This window comes from Homarus americanus, unplaced genomic scaffold (assembly GCF_018991925.1).
Source record: "Homarus americanus isolate GMGI-L3 unplaced genomic scaffold, GMGI_Hamer_2.0 scaffold55693, whole genome shotgun sequence".
NCBI lineage: Eukaryota > Metazoa > Arthropoda > Malacostraca > Decapoda > Nephropidae > Homarus > Homarus americanus.
Window position 1 is genome coordinate 95,361 of NW_024720838.1, and position 19,688 is coordinate 115,048.

Below are 19,688 nucleotides of genomic sequence, written 5' to 3' on the forward strand. Positions count from 1 at the left end.
ACCGTACCACCTGTGAGTCACCTGTACCACCCATGAGTCACCTGTACCACCTGTGAGTCACCTGTACCACCCATGAGTCACCTGTACCACCCATGGTCACCTGTACCACCCATGGTCACCTGTACCACCATGAGTCACCTGTACAGCCCATGGTCACACCTGTACCACCCGTGAGTCACCTGTACCACCATGAGTCACCTGTACCACCCATGAGGTCACCTGTACCACCGTGAGTCACCTGTACCACCATGAGTCACCTGTACCGACCAGACCGATCTTTCCAAAGCTTTAAATGGTAACAGATTATATTCTCGGTCAACCATTTTTCTTCCAGAATTATGAGAGCCGTTTGTGGTTGGACGTCCTGGACCTGACAACAATACAATACAATCAATACAATGCAATACAATACAGCCGTCACGGAGGATTAGCGAGCGTTGTAAGTCACTGGTCACACACACACACACACACACACACACACACACACACACACACACACCTTTTATATATGTTCATTGTTTGCTGTCACACTAAGCAGCTGCCCCCCCCCACCCCTCCCCACATCCTCTCTTCTATTCAGTGAGTAAATTGACTTTCCTCTGGCTCATTGTGTGACGTGGAGTGAGTGAGGCGAGGCTGAACGTGTGGAGTGGTGAGGCGAGGCTGAACGTGGAGTAGGAGAAGGCTGAACGTGGAGTGAGTGAGGCGGGGTTGAACGTGGAGTGAGTGAGGCGGGGCTGAACGTGGAGTGAGTGAGGCGAGGCTGAACGTGAGTGAGTGAGGCGAGCTGAACGTGGAGTGGAGTGAGGCGGGCTGAACGTGGGTGAGTAAGGAAGGCTGAACGTGGGTGAGTGAGGCGAGGCTGAACGTGGGGTGAGATGAGCGAGGCTGAACGTGGAGTGAGTGAGGCAGGGGTTGAACGTGGGATGAGTGAGGCAGGGGCTGACTCAGACCCCCAGCTGCCTTCTCCCTTCCTTCCCTCATCAGTCTAGCAGCTCAGGTAAATTCATAAGCTGCTGACTTTACCCGGGCTGCTTATCTTCTTCACTGTCTTCACGTACGGAAAATCCCTAACCTAACCTAACCTAACCTAACCTAACCTAACCTAACCCAACCCAACCCAACCTAACCTAACCTAACCTAACCTAACCTAACTTAACCTTACTCAAACTTTTCCTAATGTGACACACTTACTCAATCTGACCTAACCAATTTAACCAAATATTGACGAGAAAAAAAAAATGATTGAAATTAAAGTTTATTAATATCCTTCATTTTTCGTAGTATTTACCAGCCCACCCTCTGGCAACACTCAGGACAGTACAATCAGCTGTTCCACATAAACACCTTGGAATTTTCCGACCCACCACCCACCCACCCACCCACCACCCACCCACCCACCGCCGGCGTTACCTTCCTATACTGGTAATTGCAAATACAGTATCACGAGTTGATTATGCATTCATGGTGGTTGGTGTGTACCCTTTTACTCCCAATGCTTATTATTTCTGCAATTGCAACACAAGGGAGAGTTGTTGCAAAGGGTCAGAGAGCACAGTGGTCTCTCACATAGTGCCAGTGTTGTGTTGTGTTTGAGTCTGTGACGCACTTGGCTAATGTTGGCCAGACACCGCACTGCCGCCTTTACTTGTTGTGGTGCTCACTGCTAGGATGACGCTGCTAGGATGACGCTGCTAGGATGTTGCTAGGATGACGCTGCTAGGATGACATTGCTAGGATGACATTGCTAGGATGACATTGCTAGGATGACGCTGCTAGGATGACATTGCTAGGATGACGCTGCTAGGATGACATTGCTAGGATGACATTGCTAGGATGACATTGCTAGGATGATGCTACTAGGCTAATAACGCTCGGATGAAAAATTATCCTTTCTATGTCCAAAAATCAAAACAAAATTATTAATCACTAAAATAAAGAAAAACAACTTCATTTAAATGTTTGAATGTCAGTTATTATTAACAAACGTGTAAAATATTTGTCATTACCTGTATTAACGTTGTAAACATCTGTCAGTTAACATGTTCAAATACCTACCATTATGAACGTGTGTGTCGCTTGGCAATTACACGTTTATTTCTAGCTCATAAAATTGACTTAATATTACGACACACGAATATATTTTAAGAAATATTCATGTGATTTTGTTTTAAGTTTCGTTCCTGTGTTATTGTTACTACGATATCAAAATTAGAATCACCTGAACATTAACTTCCTCCTAACTTATTTCACCCCGAAGATTATAATTTATTAATGTTCTCTGGGGTTAGGTTAGGTTAGAGTGCTGAAATTAACATATAATGGAGTTTCTAATTGCTGAAAGTGCTAAGATGTCTCAATTTCAGGACCTAACATTTTTGAGGAATTGTTTCAGTTTGTGTTGTGTTGGTGAAAGATTTTTACTGTTTGTGGTTAAGTGAGGGAGAGAGAGAGAGAGAGAGAACTGGAGGTAACTTTAAACTTAACCCCTTGAATACAACCACTTAACCCCTTGAATACAACCACTTAACCCCTTGAATACAACCACTTAACCCCTTGAATACAACCACTTAACCCCTTGAATACAACCACTTAACCCCTTGAATACAACCACCCAGAATAACCTCTTGAATACAACCACTTAACCCTTGAATACAAAAAGCTCTACCCTTTCCTCTGCTCTCTATATAAATTACAATACACATAACGTATTAATTAACCCATACTAATTAAATACCTAACCTAACCTAACCCCAATGTTATTATACACGCTTTAATATACTGTAATTATCAAGGAGAGGAAAATTCAATGCTTTTTTTGCGGTCTAAATTGGTTTTGTGGGCGTAAATTAATGGTGATTTTTATGTTTGAACTTCTACCAATGGTTGAAGGCAATTAACCTCATTCTGTGATTAATTAGGATGTTTGTATTATCTAATGTATTCGTGTTAATGAGACTGGCTGTGATAGATAGAATGATAGATAGATAGACAGGCGGAATGATATTGGGAGACACAGAGAGACAGACAGACAGACAGAGACATTCTGAGTACTGTCACCCAAATAAAGAAATAAACATCAACACTAGTGAAGCTGTGAGAGAATTTATTTGCTCGACCAACAGCAAGTCAATAATGGTATATTTATTGACTAGCCGGCAACTGAACAGACACAGGTGGAGAATACAGGTACAGGTACAGGTAACAAAAGCTTAATTAGTTCACAGGTACAGGTAACACATCACATATCCTTCGCTGGCTACAGGTAGAGTCTAAAATAAATTCCTAAGTATCTCAACGTCTGGTTGGTGACCCTGGAGGCAAAGGGGATATACTCTATTCACAAGCAAGAGGACGTGGGTTCGATTTTCAGACAGATTTTTGGTCAGGTGTTTATCTGGGCAGTGATTAGCGAGTTCATTACCAGGTACAATGATGATAATAATAATAATAACAGCACTAACTATTGCAACAAATAATAATAACAACAATAATAACAGCACTAACTATTGCAACAAATAATAACAACAATGATAATAGCAATAACATAATAATAATGACAACAATAACGATTAATAACAATAACGATAAAACACCTGTAATTCAATCTATTTAATTTTCCCAGGTAGATATTTACAAACTTTTGAAAGCTATTAAGAAACTTTTTTCGTCTTTCATTTAATAAAAAAACTTTATTAACAAAACTTGATATCTTTCTGACCTGACCAACCACAAACAGGTCTTCTTCTTCTTCTCTAACTGACTAACAAACAACATATTATAGGTAAAGTTATAACAACAACAACATAAACATCAGAATTACCTGAGTACAGAATCTAATTAACACACCCACAGGTAATTACAAAGTTAATTAAGGTGTGTCATGGTTTAATAAGATAAATGTATCCTAAACTGCACCTTAATTTGTTTTTGGTTAAATATAAACATTACTACAAGAGGCCATTAAAATTATGGTAATTGTTTTCATTGTGTGAAGTGTTACGTCTTGTGAATTTTAATTAAAGAAAAGTAAAATAGAATAGTTGGAAAAATTTGAGGGTTTTTTGTGGCCATTAAAGGGAGGTGTGGTGTGTGGCTTTTCCTACTGGTGCTGTGGTGGTGTGTGGCTCTACCTAATGCTGCTTTTGTGATGGCTCTTTAACTCCTGCTCCCGCACTAGATGTAGTCCTCCACACGTGCAACATCTGTGATCGACCCTGCCGGTTCCGTATCGGCCTCTTTAGTCACCTCAGAACTCACCAACAAAAGTGACATCCTTAATAACTCATATCATTGTAGCGTATGTGTGTGTGTGTGTGTGTGTGTGTGTGTGTGTGTGTGTGTGTGTGTGTGTAAGAAAGCTGTATATAAGTAACTCAAGCTTGGGTCTGGGAGGTTGTAGCAATGGGCTTAAGTTTATGTGTGGGGGAGCGATGTCACGAAGTCTTCCAGCCAGGCTTTGAGAATCCTCGCTGTGGAACTTTATTCCTGAGTTACGAGAGAGAGAAAGAGTCAGAGTGAGAGAGAGATTCAGAGAGAGAAAAAGAAAGAGAGAGAGATATGGAGAGAGAGAGAGAGAGAGAGATTCAGAGAGAGAAAGAAAAGAGAGAGAGATATGGAGAGTGTCAGAGAAAGAAAGAAAGAGAGAGAGAGAGAGAGAGAGAGAGGTGTTTTAAAAATTGACCATAATTATCTGAGGTCGTCGGTGGTCTTCCTGCCCCCACGACCCCCCATAACTACCCACGACCTTCCATAACTACAGACCCCTTAACTACCCACAACCTTCCAGACTACCCCGACCTCCCATGACTACCCCGACCCTTAACTACCCGACCTCCATGACTACCCATGACCCCCATACTACCCACGACCTCCATAACTACCACACCCTTAACTACCGACCTCCCATGATACCCGACCTCCCATAACTACCACGACCTCCCATGACTACCACGACCTTCCATGACTACCCACGATCTTCCATGACTACCACGACCCCTCATAACTACCACGACCTCCCATGACTACCCATGACCTCCCATGACTACCCACGACCTCCCATGACTACCCACGACCTTCCATGACTACCCACGACCTCCCATGACTACCCACGACCTTCCATGACTACCCATGACCCCATAACTACCCGACCTTCCAACTACCCGACCCTTAACTACCCGACCTCCCAGTACCCGACCTCCTAACTACCCGACCTCCAGACTACCCGACCTTCCACTACCCGATCTTCCAGACTACCCGACCTACACCCACGACCTCCATGACCCCGCTCCGCTCCACTACCCACGACCTCCCATGACTCCACGACCTCCCATGACTACCCACGACCTCCCATGACTACCCCGACCTCCCATGACTACCCCGACCTCCCATGACCACCCCGACCTCCCATGACTACCCGACCTCCCATGACTACCCGACCCCCATAACTACCCACGACCCCACATAACTACCCACGACCCCACATAACTACCCACGACCTCCCATGACTACCCACGACCTCCCATGACTACCCACGACCTCCCATGACTACCCACGACCTCCCATGACTACCCACGACCCTTAACTACCCACACTACCCATGACTACCCCGACCCTAACTACCGACTACCCGACTACCCGACCCTTAACTACCGACCACCCGGATTTTATTATTACCTTAAGTGACCATCCTCCTTGTTAGGTTAGGTTAGGTTAGGTTAGGTTAGGTTAGGTTAGGTTAGGTTGTAGACAATATGTTAGATAAAAACTTTCACACAATTTTTTTTATTATGTCCTGATGAATAAATTTACTTAATGTCATATACATAAAACTGTGAAAAGAAGATTTTTTTTTAAATTTCTGTATTTATTCTTTATTTTTGTTTATTTTACTTCTGTAATTATTTACGTGTGTGTGTGTTTGTTATAGTCATCTTGTATTACCTTTTATACGAGTCCTCCCGATACCTTTACTGAATATAGTCATCTCATCTCTATACACATATTCTCTAACGCAACGAAAGTTTGATCGAAAACTAATAATTTACATTAATAACACAAATAAAATTCTTCTCTATCATTTGTTTTGCTGTTTAGTTACGTGACTTTAGGACAACTTTAAAAATGTGGACAGTGTAGACGTGTATGTGTGTCTGTAGGTACAAGAATATAGCAAGTTTAGCATAGTTACTCCTCCAATAACTTGTTTTCTCATGGGATGGTATAAGTCTTGGTGGTTTTATGTTTTGGCCCAACAGAAGTAAAGGATCTTGACATCACATAAAATAACTGATCATATTTAAAAGAAGATTCCCAAATAACAGATAAATCCTATTATATCCAGCTTGGGACGACGATAAAATAAACAGAAGTGATAACTCGTCGAAGCTGCACAGAGACTGTGTTGTGTTGACTCAATGACGAGGATGGAAGGTTGAGGGGTTGATGTGTTGTGGAGTGGTGGGGAGGTGGGGTGGGTGGTGAAGAGGGGGACAGTGGTGGGGAGGTGGGGGTGGGTGGTGTAGAGGGGACAGTGGTGGGGAGGGGGGTGGGTGGTGTAGGGGACAGTGGTGGGGTGGAGGGTGTAGAGGAGAGGTGGGGTGGGTGTAGAGGGACAGAGTGGGGTGGGTGGTGAAGAGGGGACAGTGGTGAGTGGGGTGGGTGGTGAAGAGGGGACAGTGGTGGGGGGTGGGTGGTGAAGAGGGGGGGACAGTGGTGGAGAAGGGGGGGGGGTGTCCTGTCTCCTTCACAACAATGTCAACAACAGACGTCAGCAATTTGTCTTAGGTCCACGCAATATCACCACAAACAATAAGAACAATTAATCTCTTCTGCCGCTGAAATAAAGGAACATCTTTTTCACCAGCTTGTCCTCTCTCCACGATGGTTTTCACTCGTTGTAAAATAATTAAAATAAAGTTTGTTCCAACGTTTTGTTTCAAGATGGGGACTGTGTTTACAAACTTTCCGGGTAAGTTTATAGCCACTTTATTAAGAGATTACATTTATTTCCTCCTCTTAGATTTGGTTTATAATTTCTTTGGTATTTTATTAATAAGACCTGTATGCTTATATATTAACACGTGAGAAACTTACCTGGGTGACGTTAGACCTACTGGAAGAAACCTATTTGAAGGACATGATTCATCTTGGAAACCTGTGATATAGTGGTGGTGTTTGGCTGATTGATTTTAACCTAACCTAACCTGACCTGACGTTCACTAATCGACAGAGAAAATAATTACTTATAAAAAACTAAGCTGGTGTGAGTGTTTGGTTTACAATACAAACAACTAGACGTGTGTGTGTGTGTGTGTGTGTGTGTGTGTGTAAACTTGATCTTGGAAAACCCTGTTGCCAAGACCAAGACTCATCTGGCCTTGACTCTCTCCGCCACCTCCTCCCTCCCATCACCTCCTCCCGCTCCTGCACTTCGTCCTCCTCACTCCTCAGTCGCCCTTCATCACTCGTGGAGGTAAGAGGTGCTGCTCTGATAGATTGAGGTACTGTAGTTTCCGATCACCTCAAGAATCACCCGTCTCTCAGTTTAATTTACCTGAAGGTTAACGACCCTAATATTAACCTAACCTAACCACAATATTTCTCGATACAGATACTGAGGCGTGATGGCGGGGAGAGCAGAGACACGCGCCCTGATGTTGTTACTCCTTCACCTGATGCTTACCCACGCCCACACGGCCACAAGTAAGTCCTAACCCACGGCCACAAGTAAGACCTAACCCACGCCCACACGGCCACAAGTAAGTCCTAACCTACGGCCACAAGTAAGACCTAACCCACGCCCACACGGCCACAAGTAAGTCCTAACCCACGGCCACAAGTAAGACCTAACCCACGCCCACACGCCCACAAGTAAGACCTAACCCACGCCCACACGGCCACAAGTAAGTCCTTATCTACGCTCACACTGTGTCAGGTATGTGTGTGTGTGTGTGTGTTATAAATAGCTCAGTAAACCCCCACTAGATCAGGTTTTACCCAGAGCTGCGGTACTGTTAACCTCCCAACAGCCTACGTCATCAAGGCCCAGTGTGTGTGTGTTTGTTACGGGTTACACTGTGTTTGTTACGGGTTACACTGTGTTTGTTACGGGTATCTCTGTGTTTGTTACGGGTTACACTGTTTGTTACGGGTTACACTGTGTTTGTTACGGGTTACACTGTGTTTGTTACGGGTTACACTGTGTTTGTTACGGGTTACACTGTGTTTGTTACGGGTATCTCTGTGTTTGTTACGGGTTACACTGTGTTTGTTACGGGTTACACTGTGTTTGTTACGGGTTACATTGTGTGTTTGTTACTATATCCTGTTTATTATTACAGTAAATATTTGTTTGTTTGTTTATTTTAGTTTTTTGTTATATATCCTTATTTTCTTATACCTCCTCCAACTGACGGGGATATAGCTATTACTCCGTCTGTCTGTCTGTGTCTGTCTGTCTGTCTGTTTATCTGTCTACATATCTATCATATACCAAAACAAAGTAGAATTATTATTATTATTATTATTATTATTATTATTATTATTATTATTATTATTATTATTATTATTGTTGTTGTTGTCTTATTCCCTTCCAACACTTTCAGCAGCTGTCAGTATAAATGATCACACTCGGATTAGCATTGGGTCAGGAGAGGTCAGTCCCATCGTCCTGTTAATTACCCCTGGCACTCCTGCTGTTAGTGTGAGTGTGGATGGTAGCTCCTTGGGTCAACAACAGTGCGGTGTGAGAGCCAGGTAAGAGGAGTCATCGGGTTTAATTGACACTCACCTGTTCTAATTGATTCTAAGTTGATCTAATTTAGTCAAAGTTAATGTAATTTAATGTTACTTAACGTAATTTAATATCTCCTAACCTAACTTAATGCTAACATATTTTAACTTAATTTATTCTAACACTCTATCTTAATTTAACATAACCTAACCTAACCTAATCTAACATAATCTGACCCCCAAGGTAGCGTAGTGTTATATAAGGTTAGATTTTGGTTAGGTTAGGTTAAGTAAGGTTAAATTTTGGTTAGGTTAGGTTTTAGTTGTTACTGTTTAGGTGAATAGACCGGGGGACGAATCTTGAGGTGATGACTTGTTTCTGCTGAAGGTGCAGTAGAGAACAGTCATGTGGTGGCGGAGTGACTCACTACTGCAGCTGCTGAGTGACACGAAGCACAACACCAGCAGCGCCACCGTCAGCTACACCAGGAGGGAACTTATGAATTAAAAAATAACTCACACTACTGTACTTGTATTGTCACACAGGAACTGCCTGGAGGTACAGGAACTGCAGGGACACAGGGTGAGCGGTGTGTACAGCATCTGGCCCTATGAGTGCTGCCGTGACCGGGTCGTCCAAGTGTACTGTGACATGGAGACGGTAGGTGGCGGGTGGACAGTGGTGCAGCGGAGGGACAAATACGAGACCCAGGAGGACTTCTACCAGCCCTGGACACGGTACGTCGAGGGTTTTGGTAACCTGACCCAAGAGTTCTGGCTCGGCCTTGACAACCTCCACGCCCTTACCAGCCAATCCAACATCACCTACGAGGCCAGGATCGATCTAGGTGACTTCGAGGGCGGCAAAAGGTGGGCTCAGTACACCAGCATCACGGTGGAAGATGCTAACTCCTCCTACAAGTTGGTCCTCGGTGAGTATTCGGGTGACGCAGGGAACTCCATGGACCATCACACCGGCAGGAAGTTCTCTACCTACGACAGGGACAGTGACGACCACGCCACCAACTGCGCCTCCACGTGAGTAAGATACTGTGTGTTAACGTCAGCAGATTGTATTTGTTTCTTGATGACACTGTCGCTACTGAGTCTTGTTCCTGATCTGTGACATTAATGATGATATTACTAATATTGTTACTATTATTAGTAGTAGTAGTAATAGTAGTAATAATAATAACAATAATCAACATTCTGTACATACACACATACACCCAACACTAGACAATATCTACAGTAACTACACCTCTCGTTCTGATTTCCCTAAAATGACCTAAAATATCCTGAAGGTGGTAATGGTATCTACAGGTACAAGGGGGCGTGGTGGTACGGAGGGTGTCACAACTCCAACCTGAACGGGCAGTACATGGAGGGAGCGACGGGTCAGGCAGCTCAGGGCATCATCTGGCAAGCTTGGCTAGGTGATGGCTACTCCCTCAAGAAAACGGAAATTAAAATACGACCCGATAAATTACCTTCATATTGTAGGCAATGAGTCTGACAGGTGATGACAGGTAATGTAAACATGTATAACTGTTTATGCCTGTCACCTTTGTAGTCGTTGGTAAAGTTTGAGCGTCTACCTACGTCAGCTTCGTAAGAAAAACGTTTGTCGTAGTTATACAGAGCAAAGTGAGGTGTGTCTCCTGTGATCTGATGATAAGAACAATTAATGGAATTGCATCTGACATACCAATTTTCGTCCCCGTTCATGTTATTAAAATCAGTGCAAGTACGAATGTCATTAAGGATATTCGTTAATAAGTCTTTCAATAATCTCGTACAAATGTCTTAACTTAGCTAGAATTTTACTATTAAATTCACTTCCATTGTCGGTGAAAAGAACTCTAGGGGCGTCATTGCTCTTAAGGAGATTCTTGCCACAGTTGACTATGTTGACGTATAAATGAATTGGTAAACTGTGTCACTGTGTTGATATAACGTCACTACGATTATAAGTTTGTAGTTTGTAAGAATAAATAAAGTTAATATGTTTGACGTGTCTCATTGTCATCGACTTTTAAAATCATATCCCACTATTGACGTAAATTACAATAAATTCTGTAAATTATTTATAAAACTCACTTTAAGGTTTCATTGGCCGTCTAATCTAATTATTTTTGGAGACTGGAATGATATTGTTATCTCTCTCATCTCAAGTTGCCCTCAGTATTTATATGTTAACTTGTGATCACATTCTTAGTATTAAAAGTATTAGTTTGTGTGAGTAATATTTTTTATGTTTATATAATGTGAATAATTTATAGTTGTTTTAGTATCAGACTGCCAGTATATAGTAGTTCTATTTAGACTAACGAAAAACTAAAACAAAAAATAGATAAAATGAATGGAACTAAAATATCACAAGAACATGAGTTTTATTCCTATTTAGTCAATGCTACACTTGATGAAGACGGGATATACTGTTTCATTCAAGAGTGATTTTTGTGATCGTTTAAAATAACTGAGTGGCCTATTGCCTGGTTTTCTTTGTCAAGCTGGAGTGAAGAATGTCAGGCTAGTCTGTCTGTCTGTTTCACACACACAGGTGGCGTGCAGGTGGGTGGTGGCGTGACCAGCTGTCATTCAGGAGTGGGTATGGCAAGGGAGGTTTATCGAAGGGACGAGAGTTAATGACTACCAGTAATAGGAATTTTTAGAATCGTTGCCTCCATCCGTGAGAGAAATTGCTGGAATCGAATGGGTGAAATTCCTAACCTAACCTAACCTAACCTACGAACCTAGTCTGAACTAACATACTTAACTAACTTAACCTATACTACATACCTAACCTAACCTAACCTAACCTAACCTACGAACCTAGTCTGAACTAACATACTTAACTAACTTAACCTATACTACATACCTAACCTAACCTACATAATCATTGGCTATATAATTAATGCAATATTGAGGTAAAAATGTTGCAGGAGACAAATATTGCAAGATAACACATCTCTCTCCTCTCCCCATTGATCACCAGGTGAGTGAGGGTGATCACCACATTACCTGAGTTATTTATGATCCGCTCACAGCCTTGTTCATTGTTTGTATGTATGTATGTCTGTGTTCTTGTTTGTGTGTGTGTGTGTATATACTTTGTGGATGTTAATATGCATGTACGTACGGGTGTGCGTTTGTATGTATGTACATATTTCGGATCACATGAAGATCAGGCACCCATGCTTATTTCCCGTAATTGTAAAATACCCTAACCTAGCCTAACTCCTCCAGGTAGCGTAGTGTTTAAACTTTCATCATCAGGTGAAGTAAGTTTATGGGGACTTATCTTCAGGTGATCTGGAAGATTTATCATGTTGACTCCGTGCTGAGGATCATTATTGTTTATGCACACACACACGTCCACACACACACACACACACGTCCACACACGTTCACACACGCACGCAGCATTCAGCAGGTGAGGGGGGGGGGTTGAGGGGTGAGGAGGTGAGAGAGAGGGGGTAGGAGTGGGGGGGTCAGTATGGATCTAAGAGGGGTGAGGTTCTCCGTGGTCACCCGGACAGTCGGTCTCGTGACGTTGATACAAACTTTGCATGATTGTGGGAGCTCTGCCGCCGAGCCCCTCAGTCGAACCCCCGCCCTCACCCCGGTAGGAGGTCCCTCACACCTCTTTCTGTCCCATACTTCACCATCCGGCCCTTCTGCGTCTCCTCTGGATAATGGATACGTCCTCCTTCGTCGGGCTTTAATAGTTGTATATGTGTGGGTGTGTGTGTACCCCCTCCTACTATTCTTCTAAACCTTCTACAGGAAAAATCCAGGTTCCTCACTCCTGCCTCATAACCTGGCCCCCCCTCACACCTCGCCTGCGTCCCCTGCATACAGATCATGTGACTCATTGAACCGAATCAAACAATAAGGAATGTATAACTTACTTCCGTTGTCGTGATCTTCAGACACCTCCCTCACGCCTCACCACTTGACCTCATCTACAAGCTCCTCACACCTCCCTACTGCCTCACACCTCCTCAACATCCGGACCTTCTGCTCCTCCTACGGGCAAGGAACACTAACCCACCGTGAGAACTGTGTGGGTGTACGCATACGTGTTATAAATAGTCTTGTGGACGACGATTTGGCCAGCATTGACAGGGATCTTGGAACTACGAAATCTTTTATCCAGGCTAGTGGTTTAATGCAGTTATTTTGTCTTTCTGTCTCTCATTATTCATTCATCTCTCTCGTGTACAAGAAGTGGGTCAAGGACGTACAGTGGGAGGCGTTATATGCTTTTGTGTTGAACCTAACGTCGATAAGAGACCCTAGATGTTTTTTATATGACTAACTCGTTATATTCCTCTCTCTCTCTCCTTGTGGGGTCATATATGGGAACGATGCTTTTCATTTCTATATCATTTCAGAACAACGTAAAAAAAAAAATCCTTTAATACAAAGAAAAATGAGATACTGAAAACTGATTTTGTTTTATTAGTTTTGAAGACCAGGAGGAAATTTATTATTTTATGCTATGTAGGAGAGAGAGCGTGTGTGTGTGTGTGTGTGTGTGTGTGTGTGTGTGTGTGTGTGTGTGTTAGGTATATACAGTATAATATAGAGTGTGTTGTGGTGTTAATGCGTATTATAGAGGTTGTGTTATAATTTGTAAACTGTTATGGTTATAGCTACTAGCGTAACAACTATCATACTACTACTACTACTACAACCATTACCACTCCTACAACAACTACCATGCTACTACTACTACAATCACCACAACCACTATTACAACAATCATTACTACCACTACTACTACAATCACCACAACCACTATTACAACAATCATTACTACCTCTACTACTACAATCACCACAACCACTATTACAACAATCATTACTACCACTACTACTACAATCACCACAACCACTATTACAACAATCATTACTACCACTACTACTACAATCACCACAACCACTATTACAACAATCATTACTACCACTACTACTACAATCACCACAACCACTATTACAACAATCATTACTACCACTACTACTACAATCACCACAACCACTATTACAACAATCATTACTACCACTACTACAACAATCACCACAACCACTATTACAACAATCATTACTACCACTACTACTACAATCACCACAATCACCACCATCACTTCCACCACAACAACTATTACAAAGTCTTTCACTATCTCTAAGCGACCAAAATCTCACTGAATCAAGATACGTGATTTTATGAGATTAGAATGAGACAGACAGACAGACAGACAGACAGACAGACAGAATGAGAGAGAGGTGAGGGTGCGGTAGACTCTATTGATTAACTTGTGTTACCTGTAGTCTTAACCCCCAGATGCCACACAGGTAAGCCAAGGCCTCTCTCTCTCTCTCTCTCTCTCTCGCTCTCTCTCTCTCTCTCTGGCGTAAAGACAAAAGTAGAGGTTGTTTCCAAATTAGAAATAAACTATGTAAATAAATTATGATATACAACAGAAAAGTGAAATATTTCGTGCATTTAGGAAGTAACATTAGCTGTGATGGTGGCTGTGTGGAAGAAATTAAAACAAGATTAAGAAAAAAAAACGGAATTTAATAATCTTAGAGACTTGATAGAAACATTAACTTTAATTTTATAAAAGGCTGCTGAAATGTTAGGTTAGGTTGTGTTATGTTAGCTTGGGTTAAGTAAGGTTTGGTTAGGTCAGGTTAGCTTGGGTTAAGTAAGGTTTGGTTAGGTCAGGTTAGCTTGGGTTAAGTAAGGTTAGGTTAGGTCAGGTTAGCTTGGGTTAAGTAAGGTTAGGTTAGGTCAGGTTAGCTTGGGTTAAGTAAGGTTAGGTTAGGTCAGGTTAGCTTGGGTTAAATAAGGTTGCGTTAGGTAAGGTTAGGTTAGGTTATGAAGCCGAGTTAAAGGTCACAAGAGGAAGGTTTTGTAATGACGGTCAGGACTGAAAGGTCAATAGGATGACGTCATAGATACAAGGTGAAGTATCAAAGGTCAGGGTGAAAGGTTAGGGTCATACCTTATTTTTCTCAGTTACTATAATTTATTAATAATTTACGATCATTTTCTACAAGTTACAATAACATACGATACGATGCGATCATTTACGATACTTTATGATCAAGACACGCGCACAATTATGATAATTATACTAACAGCTATACCACCCTAATGGCTGTTAATGAGTGAGTAATTATCTCTCTCTCTCTCTCTCTCTCTCTCTCTCTCTCTCTCAGAAGTACCTAGGTGTGCCGTAATAATGTGGTACTATGGTATAACAGTGTTGCCAGATAATATTAAACACTGTGTATGGTTGTTTGTCAATGTTTCTCTTGTTATATCTTCAACAGGTTCAGAGACACACAGTAACTCATGGCGCTTCAGGAAGACTCACACGCCCCCACGACGACCTTCTGCAGGAGATGTAGTGGTTAATATATAAGTCAGTCTTCCTCTCCTGTCCTGAGTGTGTGTGTTATGGGTAGACTCGGCCTCAGGTAGATAATTATGAGTAAGGTGAGGCCCATCAGGTGTGTCCAGCAGCCAACAGGTACGGAGACCCTGGTCGTCCTGGTGCCTAAAAGAAGCCGTAGGTCCTCCAGTAAGAAGCGCACACCACCAGCAGCGTCCACCAACACCGCCTCTGAGGACACCATGCTCAAGACGGGTGGGAATTTCAGCTCTGATGGTGGTTATGGTACCATGAATCCCCTGTTCTCACCCGCTGACGAGGTTGGGCTGCCCCCTGACTTGCCGGAGCCTCTCAGACCTACCATACCCACCAGCTGCTCCATGCCCACCATACGTGCCCTGGCCACCACCCTCACCAGCCTCATGGCCCCACACCCGCCGCCACCTGAGGTCTGTTACAACGTGGCCGCCGTCGACCCTCTCAGCCCCAACCTGTCCCCGCCGCCCAACACGCCCATGTCCCCGCTGTCTATACCAACCAGTCCCTCACTCTCTGCCACTCGATCAGGCCCCAAGACCCCGGGCTCTAACCCTCTGAGTCCCAGTATTATTACGCCCCCCAACACCCCCTCGACTCCTCTCTCAGGCCTGGCAGGACCTCAACAGGAGGGCGCGGACAAGTATACTCTAAATTATCCCCAGTTCCCGGTCGCCACAGCTGTCACCGCCTCAGGACCTCTCTACAACATCCTCAGCCCTGACCTCGTTGACCTGACCAATCTTCGGCCACTACCGGGTGAACATCTTCAGACAGCTCCCAGTGACCCCAGACACGCGGCGGAGAAGAATATCTGCACCTGCTCAGCCGTCCCCAACCCTTACTTCGTGGAGCATTACGGCGACGCTGAAGCGGTCATACAAGACCTAGTGAACCTCGGTAACGGGGTGTACGATGCTGGCGGCCGAGGGAGGCGTGACCAGCCCACCAAGTACCCGACAATACAGGAACTTCCGGGTAAAGCCAGGGACTGGGACACTCTGGGGGAGAAGGAGGACCTCGTGGCGGCCTGCTGGCACCACCAACACACCTCCACCACCCCTCCTGAGAACCCCACCAACACCACCCCCCAGAGACCAGACACCGAGACCAACAAAGCCCACAACAATCAGACCAAAAAGAAACCAAAGGATAAAAACCGACGGAAAACACCCGACCGGAGCGACTGTCGGCTAGTGTTGACCGACAGTGAGGACGACCACAAGAAACACTCCCGCTACCGCAAGCTGAAGATCCCGATGATCGACGATGACGTGGACTGTCGTAAGCCTGACTCTGACGTCACGACGACCACGGAGAGTGACACCTCCTCCTCCCTCTCCCTTGACCTTCTCGGTGAGTAGCCCCGTCTGTAGTGTTTATGTAGCCCCGTCTGTAGTGTATATGTAGCCCCGTCTGTAGTGTATATGTAGCCCCGTCTGTAGTGTTTATGTAGCCCCGTCTGTACTGTACCTCCCTAGTTCCTCCTTCCTTCCCTACCCCCATATCTCCCTGTATCCTTCACTCTCTTCCTTCCTCCTTCACAATCCCCTCTCCTCCTTCCCTTCCCCCTTCCTCCCCAAAGCTAACTTGGTGATCATCTTTGTTGACAGTCATGGCGATGTCGTCACGCCACACTGACAGGAACCGTCTACCAACAAGACAGTTACTAGCCTCCTGTCACGTGATGGTTGTGTGTGTGTGTGTGTGTGTGTGTGTGTGTGTAACAAAGACAGACATCACATCATGGTCAAATTAAAGTCATTAGCTAAGCCTCTGACAAGTTAATTAGCCTAATGGAGTCCACTAGCGTCCCTCCCACGACCTGTTGAACACTGGTGCCTTACCTGGGATCACCTGAACATTGGGCAACCTTAGCTTATTTTATCTGGTGATTAAACTTCCTAACGTTACCAATAGGAGGTTAGGTTAGCGTTAGGTTAGGGTAGGTCAGGGTAAATAGGTTTGGGTTGGTTAGGTTAGGTTAAGTTAGGTTAGCATAAGGGTGATTAATAGGTAAAATAAGCTGGGGTACCTAGTTATCAGGTCATCCCAGGTCTCATTAATTCCTTCTCTAATTTACAGTTTTATTCAATAACCAACAGTCATCTTAATCAGATTCACGACATTATCATACCTGGAGATCCTGGAATAACCCAAAACACGACAGTTATTAGCGTAGGTCAGGCGAGGGTTGGGAGAGCTTCACGCACCACCAACAGCTTCTCGCACCACCAACAGCTTCACGCACCACCAACAGCTTCCCCTACAAGAAATTCCAATAATGTTACAGACTACTGATCACTCTCATACACGTATAGTCTCTTAAAGTCATTGATAAAATCGCCAATAAATTACGATATATTTTAGCTGTGAGTGAAGCTGTAGTTTATTATTATTGATTATGAATAAAAATAAGTTTTTAACTGCTTTCTTGGGTTATATACTTGGTTAAATTGACTTATCGTTTTTATCCGCATTGTGTCTGTACAGTTGCTCGCGACTCTGTGCTTGCGGTAACGACGCAGTCAAGATATCCCAGACCGAGTGATGATGGATGGGGGGGAGGGAGGGGGGGATTATCTATCTACCTATCTATCTATCTGTAACATAGCAATTGACACACTTCTTTTGTTTACAGGTCCAGGAGCATCGCAATTGGCTGAGCAACTATGTGACGTTACGAGTGAGGCGGGGCGACTTATAACACGGGAGGTCCAAGAGGTGAGTCAGTCAAACGCGGGAGGTCCAGGAGGTGAGTCAGTCAAACGCGGGAGGTCCAGGAGGTGAGTCAGTCAACACACCATGAGTACCTGGTGAGGAACAAGACTCTCACACAACGTATTTATCTGTCAGTACGTGAATAAATGAGTAAATGATAATATATATAGAGAAAAATTCAATTAATATGAAGATTAGGTCCCCAAGTTTATTTCCTCTTAAATCCAGTGATTTAACAACCTAAGGGAGGGGGGGGGGTAGGTTACGGAGGGGAGATGGTGAAGGGAAGGAGGTAAGGAGAGGAGAGGGGTGAAGGGAAGGGAGGGGTGAGAGGAGAGGGGTGAAGGGAAGGGAGGGGTGAGAGGAGAGGGGTGGGGAAGGGAAGGAGGGGTGAGGGTGAAGGGAAGGGAGGGGGGTGAGAGGAGAGGGTGAAGGGAAGGAGGATGAGAGGAGGACGGGTGAAGGGAAGGGTGAGAGAGAGGGTGAAGGAGGGGAGACAGGGAATGAGTTCCCTTAGAGCATTTTAGGAATTTTAGAACACAGGTTTCATAGAATCAGTGTTCGTTGTTGAGTCATGCAGTGTAATGCTTCTGTAACTCTCTCTCTCTCACTCTCTCTGTAACTCATCTCTGTCTGTAACTCCCCCTCTCTCTCTGTAACTCCTCTCTGTAACTCATCTCTGTCTGTAAGTCCTTCTGTAACTCCTCTCTCTCTGTAACTCATCTCTGTAACTCCCTCTCTGTAACTCCTCTGTAACTCATCTCTGTCTGTAACTCCCTCTTGTAACTCCCTCTGTGAACCCATCTCTGTCTGTGTTCCTTCTCTCCTCTCTCTTTGCACCTCTCTCTCTCTGTAACTCATCTCTCTCTGTTACTCATCTCTCTCTCTGTTACTCCTCTCTCTCTCTCTGTAACTCCTCTCTCTCTCTGTTACTCCTCTATCTCTCTGTAACTCCTCTCTCTCTCTGTTACTCCTCTCTTTGTTACTCCCTCTCTCTCTTTGTTACTCCTCTCTCTCTCTGTAACTCCTCTCTCTCTCTCTGTTACTCCTCTCTCTCTCTGTAACTCCTCTCTCTCTCTGTTACTCCTCTCTCTGTAACTCCTCTCTCTCTTTGTTACTGCTCTCTCTGTTACTCCCGACACAACAGGAGTCGCAGTGTTCATTCTCAAACTCATCGACCTCCACCAAGAAACCTTTTGGGGGAGGGAGTCAGTTTACGCTGGTCCCTGTAACTACTAATTAATTTTCTCTAGTTATGATCGAACAGCACAACTTGTACCAGGTCTAGATATCTCCCCTAATGACCTACAATTAGTAAGTATTAGTTGATGAGGTCATGTGTACAGTGTTTTAAGTAGTTGACATTGTTCGCCTGGTGATTCATTACAGAAACGTGTAATTACCATCTAACCTCAAGTCAGGTCACAGTAATTACCTCTTGACCTGATATAACCAATTACTCGCTATACACGGGAATTGGTATGGGCCATTACAAGGGGTTAAGTCCGAAGACCTCAAGGTAACTCAATGTTTACTGAAGGTTAATAATGAAATAAAACTATGGATCACTTGAAGATTAACTATGCTAACCTAACTTAACCTAACCAAGTTAACCTAACCTAATCTTCCTCCTCCTCACCCCCCCCCCCACCCTTCCCCCATTCCCCACCTACCTCCTCCAAAACCTCCTCCCCTCGTCCTCACCTTCTTTCCCTCCCCCTCAAACCTCACGTGCCAGTACACCATGCCGAATTATGCCGAATTATGCCGAGTTACGAGAATGGCTTGA

General features: G+C 44.0%; 2 protein-coding genes across 4 annotated transcripts in view; both read left to right on the forward strand.

The window, feature by feature from the left end:
- Positions 1-7,366: 7,366 nt before the first annotated feature.
- Positions 7,367-10,743, forward strand: LOC121861275 (techylectin-5A-like). 2 transcript variants are annotated; one of them, XM_042358919.1, is made up of 5 exons: positions 7,367-7,474; positions 7,613-7,704; positions 8,607-8,757; positions 9,280-9,771; positions 10,057-10,743. In XM_042358919.1, the coding sequence occupies exons 2-5, from the start codon at positions 7,626-7,628 to the stop codon at positions 10,241-10,243; spliced, it is 909 nt and encodes a 302-aa protein (XP_042214853.1). In that variant the 5' UTR covers positions 7,367-7,474; positions 7,613-7,625; the 3' UTR covers positions 10,244-10,743. The 2 variants fall into 2 exon arrangements, with proteins under 2 accessions (XP_042214853.1, XP_042214855.1); XM_042358921.1 differs by having other exon boundaries at positions 8,610-8,757.
- Positions 10,744-15,083: 4,340 nt separating this feature from the next.
- Positions 15,084-19,688, forward strand: part of LOC121861276 — a 49,660-nt gene continuing 45,055 nt past the window's right edge. For both annotated transcript variants that reach the window (XM_042358922.1, XM_042358923.1), the window contains exons 1-2: positions 15,084-16,534; positions 17,820-17,902. In XM_042358922.1, the coding sequence (XP_042214856.1) occupies positions 15,238-16,534; positions 17,820-17,902 (1,380 nt within the window). In that variant the 5' untranslated portion in view covers positions 15,084-15,237. The remainder of the gene's footprint in view (positions 16,535-17,819; positions 17,903-19,688) is intronic.

What these genes read in the sequence shown, in the direction of transcription:
- LOC121861275 (XM_042358919.1), top strand. Translation starts at nt 7,626, where the DNA reads ATGGCGGGGAGAGCAGAGACACGCGCCCTGATGTTGTTACTCCTTCAC. An exon ending in CAGTGCGGTGTGAGAGCCAG is followed by an intron (nt 8,758 to 9,279) that starts GTAAGAGGAGTC and finishes ATTGTCACACAG; the next exon opens with GAACTGCCTGGAGGTACAGG. An exon ending in GCCACCAACTGCGCCTCCAC is followed by an intron (nt 9,772 to 10,056) that starts GTGAGTAAGATA and finishes TGGTATCTACAG; the next exon opens with GTACAAGGGGGCGTGGTGGT.